We start from the raw sequence: 24272 nt of genomic DNA, 5'->3' as shown, positions 1-24272 counted from the left end.
CTGCGCCTCGCCCTCGGCGCGGCGGCCAAGGCAGCACGGGCAGCACGGGCAGCACGGGCAGCACGGGCAGCACGGGCAGCACGGGCAACACGGGCAACACGGGCAGCACGGGCAGCACGGGCAGCACGGGCAGCACGGGCAGCACGGGCAGCACGGGCAACACGGGCAACACGGGCAGCACGGGCAGCACGGGCAGCACGGGCAGCACCGGCAGCACCGGCAGCACCGGCAGCACCGGCGCCGCTGGACAGCGCTGGCAGCTCCGCGGGGGTGGCGGCCGGAGCGCGCATTCTCCGCGGCGGCAGCGGCGGCGCGCCGAGAGCTCTCCCGGGGACGCGGGCAGGGGGCGGCTGTACCGACGGTTTTCTCTGCCCCCAGATCCCCTCAGGATCTCCTGCCCACCGGGAGAGGCTCGTCCGAAGAGCCGAGGGGCAGCGCACGGAAGTTCTTATTTCCCTCCCCGGGCACTGCTCCGGCGGCTGTTCCTCTGCATTTCTTAAGGGAGAAAACTCGGCAGAGAAGGGGTAGGAAGAAAGGGGGGTAAAGTTGATTGACTTGCAGAGAGGTGAAGCTTTGCTGTGGCTCCCACTGCACTTCGCACTGGAGACCTTCAGTCCACGCGAAGCTGTAGGATGGAGCCAGAGCCCCCGCCCGAGCTCACAGCAATGCCCCTCGGGGAGAATGGGAGTGTCCGCCTGGTGCCCGACACAGCCCTGCTGTCCCCGGGGAGAGGCACGGCCGTGTTCATCATCCGCTGCGTGATCCCTTCACTTTACCTGCTCATCATCACTGTCGGCTTGCTGGGCAACATCACCCTCATGAAGATCTTCATTTCCAGCAGCGCCATGAGAAGTGTGCCCAACATCTTCATCTCCAGCCTCGCTGCTGGTGATCTGCTCCTGCTAGTGACCTGTGTGCCCGTGGATGCCTCTCGGTATTTCTCTGAAGAGTGGCTCTTTGGAGAAGTGGGCTGCAAGCTCATCCCTGTCATCCAACTGACCTCTGTTGGTGTCTCTGTCTTCACGCTCACTGCCCTCAGTGCTGACAGGTAGGAAAGCTGGGCTGCCACTTCAGCTCTCTGCAACTCGGGCTAAGGCTGGATGAAAGGTAAAGCACCTCTCTAGATAAGGCATCCCTGGTTTGCAATCCCCTCATTCCAACCTGTGAGGTGCCCATGCTTCCCCCCTAGGTGGTACTAATTGAAGTTAAAGGATATCTGGAAATGGCTGTGCCTGGTCCTCAGTTTCCAGGGCATCAGCTGCAAGAATTGAGTTTAGCCCTGTCTTCTGCACCTCTGGGATGGTCTAAATTTTGAAATTTTATTCATTAAGGTAAGGTTTTAGATTGCAGATATGACCCTTGCCAAGTCACAGTGTTACGTCTACGGGCAGTGAGTGGAGTGACTTAAACCAGGTTAGGCACAGATGTATTTTTAATCAACTTATTTCTTTCTGCTGAGAAGGTGTACACGTGTGCATGTGTGTGTGTTTGTGCCTTAGTAGAAGAGCGGGTTACCAGAGGTGACTGCCAGAACTAGCTTAGCTCCTGGGAATTCGGGGACACCAAATTGCTCTGGTGTAGTTGTCAGTCTTAAACTTATGTTCAAACTATTCTTATTATCTTTGGAACTTTTAGAAAAGAAGAAGAAAAAAAAAAGGGAAATACTCCCAAACAAACTAGAAAGTAATACTTTTATCTCCAATACTTGTTGAATTAGGAAAAACAAAAAGCTGAATCCCCAGTTTTTCCTCACAATTACTGTGAATGGGTACTTAAGGAATTTATAGCAAATGAGTGGCTGTAGGACTATGCTTCAGGTTCTGAAAGACAAAATCTTGCAGTGTAATTGCAAACTTAAATTATATGAAATTATCTTTTTTTTTTTTAATCTGAGCAAATTTTTTTGGCCAAAAACGAAAATGTTTAATTCCTTCTCCATAGACATTAACCCATTTTCTTTTGTTGGGTTTTGAAATGAGCTACTGCATTATATTGGTGCATGATGTGAAGAGTTGAGTTTAGAAATACATCTTCACACTTAGAGTAATGTTTAGGATGTTAACGTTTAAAGCTTTTAGTCCTTTATTTGCTGGTTGGTGTTGTTTTTTGTTTTTTTTTTTTTTTTTTTTTTTTTTTTTTAGCTAATTCAGTCCATTGTTTGATTTCACTTGAGGGTAGTCTTCAGTGAGAAATTGATTTCAGCTCAGTTTGAATCAGGACCTAACATGTTTGTCTATAAAGACTAATTTGTGAAAACAGATTATGGTTTTGAAGAACAGCTTGCAAAACTTAAAGTGAACACCTGTAGCTCTCTGATTACCTCAGTTAAATAGTATTTCAAAATCTGTCCTTACAGATCCAAGGAAACCCTGCAGTTCTCTTTCTGCTCTATTTCCACTCCTTAATATCTTGTGGAGTGCATCTTGTTTGAAAAGGGAAGAAGTTAGTGGAGATCATTTCTCTAGAGAAATGTAATGTGAGGGAATGCTAGCAATATAATGTTTAAGGATTCATTCATTTGCTTTTCATATAGCTTTGGAGGATTAATTGTTTGATTTTTCCAGATAATTTTATATCCTTTTTATATGAGTAAAGACACAAGAATTTATAATATTGACTCTGTTTATGCTTAATGCATCTAGAATTGCACATACTAAAAACTGTTACAGTTTGTGTGCTGAAAGGAAATAAGCTTGTAATAAATACATTTCTCCAGCATTTTGGACTCCACAGTATATGCCAGTGTCAGAAATGGTTATACTAAGAATTTACAACATTTCTTTAACCTTGGTAGTTTTATTTTAGGTCACTGAGAACCAAAAAACTTCTGTTTTCCAGTCAGAAGATCTTCCACTGACTTCAGAGACCAGTCTCCTAGGGCCCAGTTGACTGCTGAGTGAAGCTGGCTGAACTTTCAGTGGTGTCTGGGTTGGAGTCAAATCTACTCTTTGTACAACACTTTGAGCAACACTTGTGTTGGACTAGAGGGGAGGCACTTTTGTGGAGAGGTTTCTGTGACACTAATCTATAGCCAGATTCTAATGTATGCTGTAACTAGATCAGTTGTGGGTAGTTATGCTGGCAGATCAGAAGTGTTGGCAGCATCCTGCACCCAAGAGGTGCTGAAGAGGTGAGGCCTGGCTGTGGGCAGTGTTTTCTCCAGATAAGTGAATCTAGGGTAGGATGTTAGCAGTTTGTAAGCAGTGATGCCACCAAGAGGGCTCCATTATAATCCAGTTTTTGGTCTGGTACACAATGTCTTCTTAGTGGCCCCTTCTTTCACAGATAATGTTCAAAGTACATTTTAATATAGGCTAATTAAAGCCCTTCCTGCTTTTTGCTCCTTGTAACCATGAGACTGTATAGAATGCCAGACAGTGATTACACTAAAGAACAGATTTAGGAATACTTAGGATTCTTTGGAGCATGCTTGTGTAAATTAGGATGAGGGAGGTTGCCTTGGTTTCTACAGTCAAATTATTACCTATTGTTTATGTGGAAATTCTGCATAATGATTTTCTTGTGTGTGATACATTCAACAGAAGTAGCTACAGAAGCTACAAACTCCTAATGATTGTTGCCAACAAACTGAAGGAAGAGAAATTATATACTACTATTTTTACTTTAGTAAAAGTAGTAGTATATAGTTGCATATGTATATATTTTGTAAAGTTGCTTGATTTCATACAGATTTTTTTTGTCATGGAAGTCCTCAGCATCAGTAATGCTTTCAGTGTGACAAGCATGCCCCTTTTATTTGGAAGCTTCATTATCTTGCATTGAGGTTATTTGAGTTTTAATTTGGGGGGTTTTGTGTGTGTTTACAAATGTAATATGTAATTTTTAACAATACTTTCCAGACTTTCTCTCCATGCAGATGGGATTTAGCAGCATATCTGCCTGAGGTTGCCCATCCCCATCACAGGAATAGCAGCTGGCTCTTCCCACCCCTGAGCTCCTGGAGGTCTGGCTGCCAGGTGTGGGAAGAGGTGCCCTGCTGCAGCCCCACACACGTTGGGACAGAGAGGGGTGGGAGGTCAGTGGTGCAGGTGGGGATGGTGGCAGCAGAGATGATGCAGTGGTGGCACTGGTGGTACAGGGTTTTGGTGTCAGAGCAAGATGCAGTCACCCTCTCTTATGGGATGGAGAAGGCAGCAAAGGAGATGTGCTGCTGAGCCAGCTGTCCCTTCTCACTGCCATGCAGGATATGTAAGGACAGCAAACCTGCCCCTCATGGTCACTGAGTTTTCTCTGTTGGGGAGAAACCAGACCACCTCTACAAATCTTAATATTTCTCTTGTTTATAAAACCAAAGAAAAAAGAGAGGGTGGGCAACAGAAAGAGAAAACTTAATAGAGTGGATGACAAACGAGGAAAAGGAAGAGGGCTGAAAGACAAAAATGTTCCAAAAAAAAGAAGGGAACTAAGGGGAGTGTGGGACAGAACACACCCAATAACACTCAGCACACCCTGAAAGTGCCCAGAACTGGTGCATGAAAACCAGGTATGCACTTCCTAAGGATGTGGTGGGACAAGAATTGAAAAATGGGGCCTTGATGAGCTTGTTTCTCCAGGGTCCGTGGACTGCAGTTTTGGCAAGACCTAATGGATGAGAACATCTCAGGACTTAGTGTGGCCTTTGATAAGGAGGATAAAAATAAAGAAGTGAGAAGTGTTTGCCAGAGGGACTGCAGCATGCCACACATGAAGAAAATGTGTGCTAGCATCTCCTCACTGCAAAAAGGGCAGAAGCCAGGGATGAACCTGACTTGAACCATTCTGTGAATTTGCTTACTGCTCCACAAAGTGTTTTTCCAATTTGTGTCCATGATGAACCATACATTTAGCTCAGAAGGCAAACTGGGCCCATAGGGATTCTCGTATTTTTCTCAGGGTGCGGGATCTTGCTGTTTTGTGCATGGGAAGGAATCTAGGTAGGGTAAGAACTTAAGCAGGGCAGTATGGAAAGGAGTTTCCAGGATCCTTTTCAGAGTTAGAGGTCTGGATGACATTTTAACCTTGATGTGGACAGCTCTGGGTGCAGTGAATTAAGACTGGGTGCTACAATGTGCACCTCTGGCATTAGTGCATTATTGTTGGTACCCACAAAATGCCAAGGCATCTGCAGTGAATAGCCTTTGGAGGAATAAACAGCAGCCCCTGCAAACAGCTTTAGATTTGTCCCACGTTGTCTTTCCTTTTCTCTTTAGCTGTCATTTATGCCTCATTTTTCAAGTGATCTGTAAAAATAGGATTAAGTTTAATTCTGTTTCTTTTCCTACACTGAATTTTATTTCTAATGAAAGATTTAAATGTGTTAGATCTAAAGCAGTTCTGCTGCACTCTAACGGAGACAGCAAAGCTGAACTCACCCTACAACTGGAATAGCATTGTATTTCCTTTCTTCCTAAGTATGGTGACATAAAGACACCTTTGATGAGACAAATACTTAATTAACAGGTAACAGTTTGAAAATTTAAATTCATACTTAAGTAACTAAATATAGTGCCTGTGATGCTTAAAATGTATTCTATAGATTTTCATGGCTAGACTATTTGTTCATTCTATTTTTTTTCTTTGTATTTGTTTTAGATTTGGAAGACTGCAATCTGTATTTAAAAAAAATCAAAAACATTTTTTGCAAGTTTGCACTCTGTGCTGACTTCTGATGACATCTGATAGCAAAATCTGGTTTGGCTCAGTTTGCTAGTCTATTATCTCCTTTTCTTTGGGAACTTTGGAAATATTCTGAAGTGTGAAATCTGCCCTACTACCTTCTGCCAACCCCCTTCTTTGGGTTTATCATTAATAATATCACTTAAATGAAAACTTCTTTTTACTTTTCACACACAGCTGATAGTCAGGAACTAAGGACTCCTAATGAGTAAAATAGTATTAAATGACATATTGAAAATTACTTATAATTAATCAAAGAATAAATAAAAAAATAATCAAAGGTAAAATGGAAGATTATAAGTGAAAAACTATGCATTAACACTATACAGTAGTTGGAAAAACAAAAATATTTGGACCAAGTAGAACTATGAGATTCCATAACTATTTATTTTAGATACCCTAACACTTGTGGTAAATGTATTGAAGGAATGAATTAGCAGAGTACATTAAAATAAATCATGGTCCAGATGTTTCTCTCACTCTAGGCTATAGCACTATGGTTATAATTATGCAATAACAGGCAATGCAAAAGAAATTTAAGAGAGGTTTGGCAAGCTTTGTCTGTCACATTTTTTCAACTTGCCTTTCAGTTCATATATGCAAACTTGACTCTCAAAATAAAGCTTCCCAGAAAACCTTTGTCAAATGAGACAATGAGGCCTGTCCCCGCCCAATAATTTTCCAGTTAATTTATATCTATCTTATGCAGGTAAGAGGAGTATGATGTAAAATATTCCAGAAAAAAAGGGAGATAGCAGAACCACCCCCTCCCCAACATGTTTAGACCTAGAGATTGCAGAAAGAATTTTTTGTCTGGAGTTGATTAAGGAGTTAACTATTCTAGGGTAATATTGTCCAAGCCAGGCAATTTAAATCAGCTGTTGGAGAAGTTCCTCTTGTGATTGTTTTTGCGCAGCTGAAAATGATTTCTCAGCAAATAACATTTTCCTGCCAAGTTGGGCAACTGTTTCTCAAACTTCATACAGACACATGCATCTGTTAAACTCCTGCCTTTGTGCATCTCCTGTGTGTACTCTCCAACCCACAGAGAAACAGCTTAGGTTGAGGATGGTGAAGGGAGAAATGGCTGTGGTGTTTATCCCAGTCAGTGATCAGTGCTGTGCCTGTGTTGAGCTGGCAGAAGCCACTTTGTTTTAACTATTGCAAATGCTGATGTTTAGATTGCCTTTTGTAGGCTGCAACCTAAACACAGAGAAACAGCTTCAAAACCATCCCTCCTCTTTGAGCTATTCAGTAAAAGCCTGTATCTGTGACAGACAAAATAGCTGCTAAACAGAAGATCCAGCCCAATTCTTAACAAGCATGTATATCACCATTCATTTATTTTATTTTTTTGCCCCTCAGCATAATGTGGTACACAATTTCCCTTATCTATTACACTGCAATGGGTTAATACGAATTGGAATGCTGGAATTCTCAAGTCAGCATTTAGCAGATCCTCAGAAATTATGTCAAAGATCAAGTATGCTCAAGCAACGCTTTGTCTAGGGAAGAGATTTCACATGGTAAGTCTATTAGAGAATAAATAATACATCTCTGCAGTGTGATGGAACTCTTCAATATCTTCCTGAAAGGGATAATTTAATTGAATTTTCATTTAAAATTGTTTAATTCCAGAAGAACTTGTGTTTTTATGATGTGAGTTCTGCTGTAGAACCAGACTATATATTTCTGGTGCTAAATTATTTTATGGGTTTTTATCTGTATTAATGAAACAAGGTATATGTAGTCACAATCCCTAGGTCTAAACATGTTCCACTAGCAACTTCTAAACCATGCTGAGAGTCAGTGTAATTACAATTAGCAAGTAAGTTCTTACAAGTTCATTAAATTTGTAGAAATAAGAGGAAACCTACTTTGATGTCCATTGAAGAGAAGCTTATTTTGGACTTAAGTTGACACAACTTTTCAGGTAACAGAGAAAATACCCATAAGACAAATAGTCCACCAAAGCTTTTCATAATTGCATCTGCTGCATGTGGATTTGTGTATTTCCAGGTTTGTATAAGCATACATCAAAATAAAATTGTGGTGTGCATATAAACATGAGAGAAATGGGTAATTCTGATATGATGTCATTATATGTCATATAATTTTGGTTTTTCCTTCACATGATTATTTCAAATATTGTTTCATTTTTTTCAAACTGCTTTTCATAGTATTTTTTAAGAATAGTTTCATGCTTGTGTTTTGGCTCCAAGTTTGTTTGAATAAATGTATTTTAAGGGTTACTACATTAACTTTTCCCTCTATAATGTTTTTATATTCCTTTTTTTTTTAGCATGCTGTGTACTTGTTTATTATCCATCTACACTTATTTCAGTGCAGACCAAGATCAGAATTTGCAAATAAAATTGAACTGGAAATGCTTTTAAAATTGAGAGAGTAGAACTTTTAGATGATAATACTGGAGCAAATAAATGAATTTGCTGTTTTTTGAATTTAGAAATTAGGGATTTAGGGTCTAGATTCTCAAATGGGAAAATCTAAGTCTGTTCTAGGTATATTAATAGAGGTTTGGTTATTTAATTCTTCCTGGTTTGTAACATTTCTAAAAATCATCTAACCATGTAATGTTCTACACAACACTCTGTTATCTGCTGTGGCCTGGATTATGACCAAATTCATCAATGAAATGGGAGAAATTGTTTTGTAACAACAAAAACTTGATAAAGGTAAAATGGCACTAAGCATATTTTACACTTGGGATTTCTTATTTCAGACACTCTAGTTTCTATAGTTGATATTTTTCTTGACCTTCTGATCCAGCAGATGATTTTATGAGATCTTTTTCATTTAAGTATGCATAGATATTTTTGCTGAGAGACATGCAGTAAGCACATAGTAAATATGGAGACAAGCATGCAACTCTGTCTCATGGTTGGGGTATCGGTGGGATTTGGATCAAACTCATTTGGAGAAATGGATTTCTCTTTTCTCAAAGTTCTTTGACCCTTCAGGATTGAGACTGTAAACCCTGAAAGAATTAAACAAGGCTAGTTGTGGTTTTCTAAGCATTTTTAACAGGAGAAAAGAGAACTAGGGGACAAAGCCAGAAAGTACCTACGCTTGTCCAGGCTGCACATTGCAAGGCCTAATATCTAGCCTAGGTACTGACTTTCCCCTCATCCCATCCACCCCTCCTGAGCAGAATCCAAGTCCAGAATTCCAAATTAGTGTTGGAATGAGATAAATAGTTGAGAAAGGTGGTAGAAGCCAAGACAATACATATGGTAAACTTCCTTATACTTACCCCTGAGAAATAGTATATGCAGTTATTTGTGTGATGCAGCAGGCTAAGAATAAAGGTCTCTGCTCACAGGTGAAATGTTAATTTTGAGCCTCTGTCTAGTGGCCTGGGCAATGGCTCCCAGATACCCTGGCTGCATGAATGGCCCCATTTGTTCCTGAAGAGGCACATGCCAGAGCTGCCTTTGCCATGGCAGTTTTGGGAAGGGTGATGACCTTGGTGTGCCCCAGCCATTATTTAAACATAACTTGGAGGTCAAACCCCTCGACTCGGCTGTGCTTAGTTTCAGGATTGTAAATGAAGTTTAGGTGCTAACAGAGTAGGTGCAAACAGCAATCTGGGAAGTTCCTGGCACACACAGCAGGGGAAATACAACTGCTTGCTTATTTTCAAAGTCAAGAATGGGCACAGTGGGTTGGGAGGGGCCAGCCATTGTGTAAGGCTGCTGGATGATGTTTTCAGGTGCCTGAAAGTGAGTGGGTTTTTTTTTATGCCATACATATGTCTGTGAATATCTATCTATCTATATATGCACAAACCCATATTCAACAGTACCAGAGCATGGGTCTGAGGACTGGCAGTCAGACACTTGTCAAACTGGTTTTGTAAAGATCCATGATGTGGTTTTTACCTGGGTCAATTAGTATTCTTTAAAAAATTTCTAGGCATGATTCAGGATTAAACACAAGCCCAGGGCCCATAACCAACAGAGGTGTAAACTGCCTAATTTGTTTGGATGTGGTGGTCTTGTACTGGGCAATTAAAGAGATTAATTAAATAGTCATAGATGTCTGGCCAATGGCACTTGGCCTACAGGCCTAAAAAAAGACTGTGGCACTGTTTAGTTTGCTCATATAGATGTAGCATCTTTATTAGATTTGGTTCTCCTCTGTCCTCTCCTCCTTTTCACAGTAGAAACTTAGAGAAACTGCAACTCTAATAAAGACCCATTAGTCTGTCTTAAGATATGTTAAAACATGATCATCAGTGACTTGAAATTGTCAAACTTAAATATAAATTTACTGGAAATACTGACATTTATGAACTTTTCTGAATAATAGCTGGTGAAACAACTTACTAATATTGCTTTCAGGAGCAGAATTGAACAAATTAATTATGGTACTTTTAACTTGTGCTTTTAACTAGTGCAGATATCAATGAATGGCTTTAGAGAAGTAGAAGTAAAGTCCAGACTGCAGGCAATGAGCTGGCATTGCAAGATTTGCACGAGCTTGTAAGAGGCATAGTTAGCTAATGTGAGGCAAATAGCAAGTAGCAGAATTAGAAAGAGAAGAAAAAATAAAAAGGAAAGAGAAAATTTCTCCTCTGAAACACTGGGTGGACAGGACAGGTAATACACTTCATGCAGAAAAAAACCCTTCCACAATCCTGGGAAACTTCTGGTTTGATTCTTTTCAGGGTGGAGAAATCATCAACAAGCTGAACTGTTATTGATAGTTTTTGGCTCAACAGAGTGCATTTTTACAGAGTGGAAAACTTTTTCCACTTAGGAAAATCTTAAGATTTTCCCCTGAGAAACACAGAACACATGTCATTGACATTGACTTTAAGTGTGTTTGCACATGGTCTTCTAGTCTGCATTTCAAACACTGTTCATTATACTCACTATCAGATCTCAGAGATGCTCATTCCTGAGTAAATGCAATTCTTTGCTCTCAAGAGATAAGCACAGAATAAAAATATTGATATTACCTGAAAAAAAAGAGAAATGTACTTTACATTGCAAGAATTTTTAAGAATAAAGTAGAGCAATGCACATCTCAATTCCAGTGATAAAATGATACCACAATGTTTTCAGCTAGATAAATTGTTGTCCTCTTAATGATTCAGCTGGAGTTGGGCCAATTCAACTGCCCATGCAAGGAAAAGAGCTTTGGTCCCATCCAAAATTTCATTTTAGTGTTTGTTAAAAATACTCATTATATGAGTATTTTTAACAAATACTGATTATACAACTAGGTTTCCTTTTTGGATATATTTATAAGCTTTTATGTTGTTAAAATTTTTGTGTTTGGAAGCACCATGCAGGGACACAATAAAAGATTAACATATGAGTGGTTTTGATAAATTACTCTAGTTTGCAGGAAATGCAGTACAATGGCACAGCAACATCACTTTGAAAAGCTTATTTATAATGAGGCAAATAATACCAACCCCTCCAGCGTCAGGATTAAAATGAAAATTAAAGCAAAGTAATGTGAAACTTCCCTGCCTGGCTTCTAACACTTCTTTATTATATTTATTTTCGTTGTGATTTCATGTAGGAAATTAGGTGATAATTTAGGGTCCTATTTGTGGTAGGTACTATATAAACAGCGAGAAGAAGAAAGTCCTTGACCTGAAGGGCTTTTAAAAAAGGACAAGAGACCATGCAGAATCAAAAGGGCAAGGAGATAATGAGGCTAATCTAGTTAGAATGGTAGGCTATTTTCCAGTGGCTGCCTAAGTATTGACTAGTTATTTTGGAGCTTTCTTTTTAGTTTTTTTTAAGGTCATCGCAACAAAGTACTCTAGAAGAAGGGGTAGGAAAACAAAGGGAGGACGGCATAGGTCTAGTAAAGGAACACCTTTTGAAATCAGCTGTGTGGGAGGGAAACAGAATTGTCAATGCAGCAGAAACAGGAGTAGAGCTTTCCATTCTAATTTGGAGCTGAGATATACCTTTAGAAAGTCTTTGAAAACAAAGGTTAGGAGAAGTAGATAAAATAGATTGGAGTTTAGAAGGTAGCACAACGTTATACCTCTGGAGAAAGAGGATATTCTTTTCATGAATTTATTTTGGGATTGTGTAGAAGGGAGGAGATTGGGTTTTTTGTGTAGTGTTTTTTTCCCATTTTAAAGCAATCTGCTGAAGGAGAGTGGGCAAGTTTGTGCTTGTATCTGCTGGCAGAAACCACACCTTCAAAGGCAGGAAGAGTTTGCTGAGTTGGGGTCCCTTTGTCAGCAGGGATAATGATGGAGGATATAGGAAGACAGAATTTGGAATATGCATTTGGTTTTAATAAAACCAAATGCATATTTATAATTATAATCATGGCAACCTATAATTTGCTCTTTTTCATCAGTGAAGTAAAAGAAAATATAAATTTACTTACTAATTTGACTAATTTGCACCGTTAGTCTAATTTACTGTCATTGTTTTTATTGATGGAAAACATGGTCTTTATAATTTGAATGGTTGGTGGTATGTTTTAGCCTTACACTGGCTTTTTACAAAAGAAGAGCTTGGGTTTTCACTTGGGATCACTTCTCATTCCACTCATTTTGCATTTCATTTTATCTGTAACCTGTTTCTTTTCACTCCGTAGCTTTTTAAAGATATAAACAAGATGACAGGTTTTTTGTAAAACACAGTGCGTTTTTCTTGACACTGAGTACCGTGAAGGGCTGAGTCCTAGGAAGAGTGCCACCTTGTAGCCACTAAAGTAGCAAGATGAATGAAAGAAGGGATGTGTTTTGTACTAAACTCAGCTGTTTTGTGAAAAAGGGCACTCTGCTTCAATGCCTTTCCACTTGGAGTAAGTTGTGGCTCCGGGAAAAGCATATTATTTGCTGAAACAGCAATATATACCAAAGTACAAATATATGTCACATCTTCTGCTAATGTAAAGACTTCTGAACAATTCTTCCATTTAGACATTAATTGGGCCAATTTGCTGCTAAAACAACTATTTGTGACATGGTCATTTACTTGGGTCATAGGACTGTGGTTAAAATATTTTGAAGCAATGAAATGGAAGAGGAGAGGAAAAAATATGTACTACAAAACATTATTTTTATCCAATGTCCTCCCCCTACCCCAAAATCCCCAAACCAGCTCTTCCGTAAGAATGCAAACTTCTAAAAAAATGAGCAGATGTGAGGACTTTACATTGCCTCAAAAATAGAAGGTCTGTCTTTATGTAATGAAATAAAGGCAGACAGTAATAGGAAGCAATTATTGAATAATAAAGTCACAGTTTGTGCTGGGGAGTATTCATGCTTTGTGCAGAAACTTCTGTCCTTCCTATGGCAGTATAAAAGCTTTCTTTACACCTTGGTGTCCAGGAAGTTTCTCACTGCGTGTTAGCAGAAATGGTAAATATAAATTAACAGAGACAGTTTGCTGAATTTTGTTTTCTACTCCATGACAGGGGTGAAAATACAGTAAAAATTCTCTCTGAATTTAGAGAGGATATTTACATTAATAGCCATTATTTTTAGTTATTTAATGATCATATGATTTATCACAAAACTGAGGAAGAGAACCCCATGGCACATTTTGATTGACATATTCTGTGAAGGAAAAGTTTCCTTGGGTACTGTTGCAGTGCTCTGCTCCAGATGTTTTCATGGCATAACCAGTTGCAAACATCTGCTTAAGGTGTTGAGGGGCTATGAACTAAATACCTGTCAGGACCTACAAATTAGCCCTAAGAGCTATTTGGGATCACAGCTCTATTTATCAGCATTACCTTCAGCAACCAAGTTATATTTGGGTATAAACTAATCCTTGGCAAGTATTTAGACACTTGCTCATCCCCATATGTATTTATAGATCTATAGGCATGTACATCTAGCTACATACATGGATTTGGAATTTTATCACAAAGTAGAGGCATCTAACTTACTGTTCTCCTTAATCTAAGCTCATTGTGTAGCTAACAGAGGAAAAAACCAACCACCCTAGAGGGTGATTTAATATACCTAAATATGAATCACTCCTTGAAAGTACTTCTCCACAGACTACAAACATCCGAGGATGAACACAGTTATGTACCTGGAGTATGAACCTCTACTGACTCCCCTTATCCTGTTAAACTTTTCCTTGAATATTAGAGAAGAATAATTTTTTCCATTTCTCAAAACTTTTGCTATTTCAGAAAAAAACACAGCCATCGCAAATCAAATTGAAAGTAGAAATAAAAAAATTAATGCAGTTAGGAAAAATTCCCTGATCTTCCATATTGCCGCAGCCTAGACAAAATGAAATGCTTTGTTTAACCTTTTTTTAAGATTTAGTTTTTAATAAAAACATTGGAGCATAATTTACCTACATTAAAAAAAAATTAAATAAATTAAAAATGTAAGTAGAGCTTTAAGGTATCCTTGAAATACTTTTCTCAAATTCTATTTGTCCTTATAACAATTACATTTTCTTGTGGAAAGTTTGACTTTGTATCCCCTCCTGGAATGATTTTTTTAAATAAAAAAATTCCCGAGCAAAGTCTACTTCTATTAATTTATTTTACTTAGTTCTAGAGTGATATTTCCATTCTCTTCAATTATTCCTATTTCCATTGCAGGGGCTATGAAATTATCAGTTCCACGAAGGTTTATATGCAGTCACACATTATGAGACAGTTTTCCAAAATGCAGTGTAGTGTAGACCAGCAGCTTCCAGCTATTGATGTGGAAATGTTTACTTTATGTAGGAGTTTAATACTTTCTGCACAGGCTGTTGGGAGTCATAAATGCCTGGCTTTATGAAGATGCATGTATTCCTCTGAGGGGGGCTGGCAGTGTGCTAGAGTGGGAAAATTGTGGTGGCAGCAAGAGAGCCCTGGGCTTCAGAAGCCAAGGAAAGAACGAAGGAAACACTAAGTGTGCATGTGCTGAACATGTGGAGTATGGAGGTAGGATGCACATGTGGAGATTTGCTGGGGGTATTTGGAGAAGGAAAGGGTAGAGCCATGGCTGATTCTTCGCTCTCACCACACTGTCACAAAATGGACACCTCCAGCCACAGGTTGTATCCAGGTCTTCTTCTGCCTCCTCTGATGGATGTATACAAAAAAAAATGTGGAGATTTAGAGAATGCAAGCTAAAGAAAGATTAAAAGCCCCTTGACATTTCAAATAAGAAAAAAAAATGATAATATTTTAATCAAAGATATGAAGTAAGCTTGTGCATTGCATGTTTAATTTGAGTACCTTTTAATTTGTATCTGCATTTTGGTCAATTTCAGGTACAAAGCGATTGTAAATCCCATGGACATCCAGGCCTCCAGTGCAGTGCTGTGGACTTGTCTCAAAGCCACTGCCATCTGGGTGATCTCCATGCTCCTGGCAGTTCCTGAAGCAGTGTTCTCCGAACTGGCTCACATCAATGACACAGATAATGCCACTTTCACAGCGTGCATACCATACCCCATGACAGACGACATGCACCCAAAGATCCATTCTGTGCTGCTTTTCCTCGTGTATTTCCTTGTCCCTCTTGTAATTATCAGTATCTACTACTATCATATTGCAAAGAGTTTAATAAAAAGTGCTCACAACATCCCTGGGGAGCACAGTGAGCATTCCAAAAGACAGGTAAGCAATTTGCTTTTTACATCCTGGTAAAAGATTTGTGTGCTGTATACACTTACAAATCAAAGTCAAGGTATTATAACATCCAAATTGTTGGGTTTTGCAGAGGATTACTTCAGTTTCCACATGAAATAAACCAAGGATTACCTCAAGATTTTCTTGCTTTCACGATTACTCAATATTAAAACCAGTATGTAAATGAATATGAACAAGGAAAATTATAAATTCACTGCCATGAATGCACATTCCTAACAGCAAATGAGATTAGTATATATGTTTTTCTGTGCTGTTACTGTAACCATTACTTGTATTCTTACTGAGGAATGATGTTTTTGTAGTTAATGGTGGTGGCTTCACCTGTCTCTATAGGCAGTAATTTTAGGAGAGGAATCTTACATGAATGTTTTGAGAATTGCCCCTTTTTATTTGTGCTTGACAATGAGAAAACTGACATAGGCAGGGAAAACTTTACTTAGGGGATCTAAGATTCTTTTCAGATGAAGGAATGCTGGAAACATGAACATAGAGCATTAACTGATTTTTTTTTACTTTCTTGCATACAATACTTAACTTGCACTTTTCCAATATCTTTTCTGTTAGAAATGGTATAAAACTCTTGGTAAAGATTCTGTATATCTTTGAAACAAACCATTTTAAAATGCTGGACAAAGCTAATCTTCCCTGTAAAGCACAGGAAGCAAGAAGATAGTAACATTAGCAGAAACTCACATATGGACAAACAACAGCTTTTGCAGTGAAAGTGCCTCAGCTGCTTTGCAAAAGCATTAGTACTGATAGAAAAATAATTATGCCAGTTTAAACAGTTTTGAATTGTTTTCTCTGCCAGTAACTTAGAAAACTACTTTCATACTCTCAGGAATCTCTTTGCATGCGCACATTTTTTTTGAAAGACTACATTCCTTTACGTCCTTTTTTGAGCAACATTTCATTTCTACTCTAGTCTGTTTCTTGTCAAAAGTGCATACATATTAGCACTTCATGTATTATTTTATTTCCCTGTGAAATATAGAGAGCCTTTTGGCTGAACCCTCTGGATGGAAACAATATTTAATTTATACCACATTTCTGAACTCACATGTATTTTCAAAGTAAGAATACATTTTTTCATTCTACTTAGTTTTTTTTTTTCTCTTTGTTAATCTATGAGGCTCTGAAGAATAGAAAATTCTGATGGACTTACATATCTCCCAGCAAGAGGAAATCAATTCAGACTATTGCTATCAGCTCATGTTTCTTTAAGCCAAGTGTAATATTCACACTAAACTTCTGCACCTTTTACTCTACTCTTGCAATCTGCCTGAAAGAAAATGCTACCAAATTTGAATGTTAGAGTTTTCCAATCTTTTTTGATTTCCTCAGTTTTTTGTTTAGATAGACCCAAGAAAATAATTTAAAGATTAATTTCGCAAGTTTTGAAAAAATGTTATAATAAATTCACTAGTTTTTTTCTCCCCAGAAATTGAGCAGAGTAGAAAACTTTCCTTCCTTTGCAAAACTTTCATGCCTGATATACATAACAAATCTTTTAGGAGGAATATGGGGAAACTTTCTGCTTCTCTTTGCTGCCTTCTACCTGGCCAGTTTATCTCCCTCTCTCAGTTTGGAACCTCTGTGTAGGCTCTTATCATGCCATCTTTTCAGCCACTCTCAGTATCTACAATGTAATCTGTTATGCCTTAGCACTGCTGTTAAGGTACATTTTGAGATGTTCTTGCAATTAATGGAACCTTTCACCTTACCCTGGAATTAAGATGCTTTAGATGGTGTAATACAATTTTGGTGGTTTCCCCAGGAGAGAGGTGCAAGCTGAGACCCTCAGCAAAAAACAAAGGGATATAAGTACCCCTGTGTAGCTGGCACCCTAGTAATGTGTATCTCATGATACCTCTAGATTTTGAAGCCAGAAGCTATTTCTAAATAGCTTTCTAACTAAAACTTAAGTTTCGAGCCAAGCACTGAGATCTCATCAGAAAAGGTTATGTTTCATAACACCCTTTGGTGCATGCATACAGGCTTTTAAAAACCAATACTTCCTTGGGTCATGAATCACTCTTGCTGTGTGTATCATATAGAAAGAGCAACCTTCTGTAACAGCAAACAGCTAAGAAAGTTCAATGAAAGTTAACTGGAAAAGGAAAAGGAAAGTAAATGAGATAGCTGAAGTAATTCAGGCCCTGAAGGAAGCATTTTTGCTGGCCTTACTCATGACAATTGCTGAAGCTAATATAGCAAAAAGCTACATATCTTAATTAAGTCTGTTGTGTGGGGTAGCTCTGTTTGTTGTTGTTCATTTGGGTTCTCTTCATCTTTTTAGATGGAAACTCGGAAGCGTCTGGCAAAAATTGTTTTGGTTTTCGTTGGCTTCTTTGCTATCTGCTGGTTTCCTAACCACGTGCTATACATGTACAGATCTTTTAATTACAATAAGATTGATCCATCGATGGGACATATGGTGGTTACCTTAGTGGCCCGAGTGCTAAGCTTCTGTAACTCTTGTGTCAACCCATTCGCACTGTATTTCCTCAGTGAGAGTTTTAGAAGACATTTCAACAACCAGCTCCGCTGCAGGAAGAAAGCTCAGAAAGAGAGATCTGCCAGCTACTTGTGCAACTCTTCTGCCATTCAAATGACTTCCCTGAAAAGCAATACCAGGAACACAGTAACTACCATGACACAACTGAATGGGCACAACTTGAAACAAGAAATGTCATTATGATCTAATGAGTGTGATTTTTGACTGTGAAACAAATCTGAACTTTTCCTTTGTAGCTTGTAAGTCACTTTTGGCTCTTGTTCCTAAACAGTCCTCAGAAGAGAGGCTCTGTTAAATTCTGGCCAATCTGAGGTTATTTCACACTTTCTGACTCTTAGAAGTGAAGAGTATGTTTTATTGAAAAAAACAAAACTGACTGACATAATATTGTAGTTTAAAGGAGATGCTGATATATGTTTACATAAAGGAAAGCAGTGTATTTGATAAAACATTGCTTTAAAAAGAATAGATTTTCTGATATGAAAATATGTATTTTTAACTGAATATTGATCCAGGCTTATGTTTTGCTTCAATAGAGTTTGCATGACTTTAGCTCTCTGGTGTGTGTGCAAGCTTTGCTGAATAAGACTGTTAGGCATTTTGGATTCCGTTAAACTTTTATTTTTAAATTATTTTTTCTTTAATCAGCTCACATGTCAGCACAGGTAGTCAAACAGACACAATGACTGAAGCTTATTGCCGCTACTTATACAAGGCTGTTCATATAAAAGTTTGAAGAGGGGCGTCAGAGCTGAATCCCCCCTTATACAGAGGCATAGAATCTGACAAACAGTCATTCTCAAGCCAGGTGAGAGGTTAGCTTTCATGTGTGAGCTCCAGAGAGAAGGTCCTCACAGTGTCTTTCTTAGAAGGGGCAGTAATAGCAGACAAAGGCACCTTGTGGAAGTAGTTTTTTATGGTCAGTTCATGAGACAAATGTAATTTTAAGTATGTTTTTCTTCACAGTTGGGTGGAACTGCTCCAGCACAGATCTGTCTCTGTCACAACACTGTATCCTGTACTTCTGCAGTGACTTCTCTAAGGTGAATACTAGAGAGTACACTAGAAATTTAGATTGGAATTAGTTGCCAGTCTTATAATTTCAAAAGCTGAAATGCTAATGCAGTGTATCCATTCATTTTCCCCTTTGTACTTAATAATACACTTGTGCTTATTTAGATCTGTTTGTACCTCTGTGAACCACCTGAAGTTCAAAATTTCTTTCACAATTCCTCTTTTTTCAAGACTATTTATATCCCTACCTAAAATTTTAAAGCAATGAGAACTTCCATTGATGTAAACTGTAAGTGTTCTAGCTAATTATCTAGGAAAAAAAAATCCCCAGTTGTAACCACTCAACACGGAATGTAACAGATTGAAGTTCTTAATGTCAACCAGCATGGTCTAGCTGGTGAGACCTCTAGGAGGATGTAACACACTTAAAGTTGTGTGCAGCATTCCAACAAGAAAACTTCTTAAGTTCAGTTTAGACTGGCTCCATGTGGCCTACCCTAGCTGGTTGCAGTGGCCCTGTGGCTTCAGTGGCTCCTTAGAAGTCTTTATACAAAGGAGATGACTAACATGAACTTGTAAATCTATGCGGAACGGTTTAGAAAGTTGTTGTTTTGTCATAGTTTAGGAATGGAATTCCCCAGTTTAGTGTTCCCACTGAAACACTCCAAACCATGTGCTGCTCTCTCACTCCACACTTCCCTCTGTCCCTCCAGCTGCAGTGGGATGGAGAGGAGAAATTGGAGGCAAAAAGGTACATACCAAGGGTTAAGATGATAACAATTTACTAGAAACAGCAATGAAATAAGCAACAAACAGTGGCAAGAACAATATTAATAACAGTGTTATTAAAATTAATAGCAAGAAGTGAAGGATTCATATGCAATCTGAAGGAACTGGAAGGAACCCATCCCTCCCTTGCCCCCTGCTTTGGCATGAGGTGGTATAGAGTAACATCGAGGTCCTGGTCATGTCCCTCCTGGCGACTGCAGAAATAAACCCTTTTCTGGCTGGAACCAGGACATATCCATAACTGTCTAACAGTGCCTCATCCGTGTTTTTCTTCATTTTGCCTCTTCTCTTTCTTTGTGCTTTAGTTTTGTGTGAGCCCACATGTTCTCAGAAGTACTTTTTAATTTTATATCACCAGTTCTTCCTGGGTGCCAGACAAAGTTTTGGATCCTACTCTTCTGATCAGTCTCAAGTCCTTTTCACTCACAAATATTTTATACCTGCAAAGCACTAATGCTTAAAGTCTTAGTAAATTCTTGGTGTTTATCATTGACTGTCATCAAGTTTCCTTTTATTTCTGCTGGGGTTCCCTGCTCCTCATTTTGTTTGACAATCTTTCTACACTGCATAGCCTTTCATAGAACTTCTAAATCCATAGTGGTTTTTATTTCCAAAATGAATTTTTCTGATTTGGACACTAACAGATGATACAGGTGCCCTACTGAAAAATAATAATCTAATTTTTAGTAGATTTGATGTTTCTGTTTGATTCATTCTCTCCACCCAATGTCTTAAATTGCTGTGTGTGGTATGGACAGCATGAACTGGCTTTCTGGCAGACTGGAAAGCTACAGTGTTCCTTTTTGAGGGGAAGGTGTTCAGAGGTAGACTCTAACTCCTTGTTGTCAGGAAACCAGCACGGTTTTGCTTCATTATTTCCCAGACATAATATTCAAAGTCTGTTTCAAGTAAGTAAACTAAATTTTATATAGCTCCTTTCAAATTCTTGTAGCATGGTGTGGGGGAATTAGTTAATCTGTCTGGAAGTTTACTAGGAGTGTTGCTAACCCAATGTGCACATTTTGGAAGTGTCTGCTATTGTGTTTTTGTACACATTGTATATAAGCTGTATGTATAAAGCTATTTTCCAACAACTCTGCTTGCTAACAATTAAAATAATAGTAGAATGCATTTTATGAAGTATTTTCTTCTAATTGTAGTCAAAGGAACAAAGAAAATCTGTAAATAGGATCATGTCAGCTTTTCATATACTGCATTGAGATCTATGCCGAAATAGTTGTTAAAATGCCATCTGATTTTTTTTCCTGTTATAAAAATGTTCTTATTTCAGGAACATCAGTTCTTTTCTATCTTCCTCTCCTGAGTTTTGAGATGGTTTCTTTCAAAAATATTTTTGCAACGATAGAGAAAACTACCATTCCTTCTTAGTCTTTGAAAAGTGAGAGAATAGAGGTAATTACTGTTTCATCAGTGTAAGACATTTATTTTTTGTAGACTAGAGCTAGTGCAATGTACGTCTAATAGTGTCTTCTCACTTCACCCTGTCAATACTAGAAATATTACATACACTGCTGCATCCTGAAATGTCAGTATGGTTAAATTCTCAACCAACCCAAGAGATCTCATTTAGCATTACACTGTGTTGTGGAAATTATCTTCTACAAAGCCACTTCACTTACAATACAGGAGAAATTTTTACGACACACCTGCCCCATAGATATTTTTCTTAACTCAGTCAAGACAGACTCACAGAAACTATGGCTCAGGAGTTAGCAGGGCTGACAGAGGTTTTAAACTGTGCTCAGAGGGGGAAAAGGATAAGACCAGGTACTAGAGATCAATCTAGGGGTAGCAGGCTTGTGATGAGAGCAAAACCATTAGCCCAGCTGAAGTGTGTCTACACCAATGCACACAGTATGAGGAGCAAGCACAAGAAGCTGGGAGCCATTGCACAACAGGAAAGTTATGTATTTGCTATCATGGAAATATGGTGGGATCACTCTAATGACTGGAGTGCTGCCATGGATACCTATAAGCGCTTTAGAAGACACAGGCAAAGCAGGAGAGGAGGTAGGGTGAAACTGCATGTGCCTGTGGGCAAAGATCAGGGGAGAGGTCAGCAGGATAGACAGCATGGTGGTGGCAGTCTGTTATTTTCCACCCAACCAGGATGAACAGACAGAGGAGGCATTCTACAAGCAGCTGGCTGAAGTCTCATGATTGCTGACCCTTGTATTCATGATGACTTTAACTTGCCAGATGTCTTCTGGAAACACAACACAGCAAAGAGAAAACAATCTAGGAAGTTCCTGGAGTGTATGGAAGACAACTTCCTGACAACTGGTAAATAAGCCTACCAGAGAAGGTGTCCTGCTAGACACGTTTTTGAACACAGAAGGACTGCTGGGTGATTTTGTAGCCAGTGGTTATCTTGGGCATAGTGGCCAGGAAATGTTAGAGTTTCAGTATTGAATGAAATAAGGAGAGGTGCCAGCAGAACTTCCACCTTGCTTCCAACGAGCAGACTTTGGCCTGCTTAGGACACTGATTGACAGAGTCCCTTCAGTAGTCAGTTCAGTAGTCAGTTCTGAAGTGTAAAGGAGTTTAAAAAGTCTGGATGTGCTTTAGAAAGGAATTGTTAAATATTTAGGACCAGGCTGCCTCCAACTGTAGGGAAACTACTGCCTCCAACAAGCCATCAGGGAAAAATACCAGCCTGATTAAACAGAACTTGGGCTGGAATTTTGGGGAAAAAAAGAGAATCTATCATCTCTCAAAGGAGGGTCAGGTAATTTGTGAAGATTATGAGGATATTGCAAGGTTATATAGGGAGAAGATTAGAAAAGCCAGACTAGAATTTGGATGAATTTTATGAGTTTTGAAAGTCTGGAGTTGCACTCAGAATTAAGGGTAGATGGTCTCAATATAAACAATACTATCTAAAACCACTGCCAATTCTAAAATTACTAAGTACTTTTACTTTTGAGCATCCCAATGTCTGCAACTAAATGTTGCTGAGCCCCCATCAGTGTTGTCTGTCTGAGAGCAGAGCCACTTAACCTCTCTAACAGTGCCCACATTTCAGAAAAGCACAGCATAGCTTCAGGTGGGCTCATGAATCTACAGCAGCTTCTTCAATCTGATTGTGTGGCTGTGGAGAATGGAAAGTCAGCAGCAGAGGAGGTATCTACCTGTAGAAGAGAATGCCAGCAATGGCAAGTATTATAGCTTTCACTGTGTGCCAGCCTCTGCTACATGCTTCTCCTATCTCTACACACTGTTTTCTTTCTTTTCCTCTGATGGCAAAAGCTGACATGTTCCACACATTTCATTATTGCCATTTTCATACAGATACAGATCAAATAAAACACATGGACTGTAGTAGATTTCCACGCAGTGAAGGAATGACTGCATTCTGACAGTGTTCTAAACCATCTTTGTTACCCCAGGAGTGATATGAACATCATTATAACCTCTTGATCCAGGTAATAGTCCTACCAGAGGGGATGTGTTTCTGAATCTGCTGGTAACCAATGCCAGTGAGCGAGCTGGGGATATCAAGAGTGGAGGCAGCCTGGGCCCCAGTGGTGGAGTTTGCTGTCTTTAGGAATACGGATGAAGTAAGAAGTAAGGTTAGACCCCTGAACTTTAGGAAAGCAGAATTTCAGCATTTCAAGGTGATAGACAGTGGGATCCCTGGGATACTGCCCTTAGGGACAGTGGGCTAGGTGGAACAGAGCTGGTATATTTTTAAGGATGCCTTCTACAGAGTGCAATTAGTTAGCAATCCCCAGAAGTAAGAAATAGGCAAGGGATCAGCATGACTGAGTCGGGAAGAGCTTGTCAAACTACAGGAAAAGAAACACATACATAGATAGTATAAATAACAACAGGTGACTTGTGAAGAGTGTAGAGATGAAGTTTGGTTGTGTAGGGAGGGGATGAGGAAGGCCAAGGTGAAGCTGTAACTGAACCTGGCAAGCAACACAAAAATAACAGGAAGAGCTTCTACAGGTATATTAACCAGAAAAGAGAAGTCAAGAAAGGTGTACTCCCCCTGATAAACAGTGATGGAGTACTGGTAGCAACATATGAGAAGGCTGAGGTGCCCAACAACTTTGCCTCAGTCTTCAATTGCAGCCTCTCTTCCCGTGCATCTCAAGAGGACAAAGAGCAAGATGAGGACTGGAGGAGTGAAGTAAAGATCACTGTAAGTAAAGATCAGTTCATGACCACCTGAGGAGCTTGAATGTAAGTCAATGGGATCTGATGAGACACATCCCAGAGTCCTGAGGTAATTGACTGATGTAGTTACCAAGTCACTTTCCTATATTTGTTTGAAAAGATGTTTCCTTTTCAAAGATCTTGTTTCCTAAGATGTTTCAAAAGTTATGGCAGTTAGGAAAAGTCCCAGGAGTAAAAGGGAAATAGCCTGTGAGAAAGATGGAGAGACACTATTTACCAGATCATATAGTGACAGAGGAGAATGGGATCAAATTGAAAGAAAGCGGTGAGGCACCAGGAAAGGTTTCCCAGAGAGGTTGTGGATGCCCCATCCCTGGAATTGTTCAAGACCAGGTTGGATAGAGCTCTGAGCAACCTGGTTTTGTGAAAGGTGTCCCTGTCCATGGCAAGATGATTGGAACTAGATGATCTTTAAGGTCCCTTCCATGATTTTATGATATATGGTTGC

The 24272-nt window shown here is 39.2% G+C and overlaps 1 protein-coding gene across 1 annotated transcript; it reads left to right on the top strand.

Annotated features, from left to right (window-relative positions):
• Positions 1–446: 446 nt before the first annotated feature.
• On the top strand, positions 447–18637 carry NMBR (neuromedin B receptor). Its single transcript, XM_059843363.1, has 3 exons — positions 447–1048; positions 14916–15264; positions 17597–18637. The coding sequence occupies exons 1-3, from the start codon at positions 633–635 to the stop codon at positions 17996–17998; spliced, it is 1167 nt and encodes a 388-aa protein (XP_059699346.1). The 5' UTR covers positions 447–632; the 3' UTR covers positions 17999–18637.
• The last annotated feature ends 5635 nt before the right edge of the window (positions 18638–24272 follow it).

Source organism: Haemorhous mexicanus, chromosome 3 (genome assembly GCF_027477595.1).
Source record: "Haemorhous mexicanus isolate bHaeMex1 chromosome 3, bHaeMex1.pri, whole genome shotgun sequence".
Lineage (NCBI taxonomy): Eukaryota > Metazoa > Chordata > Aves > Passeriformes > Fringillidae > Haemorhous > Haemorhous mexicanus.
This window is presented reverse-complemented; position numbering and strand designations above follow the sequence as displayed.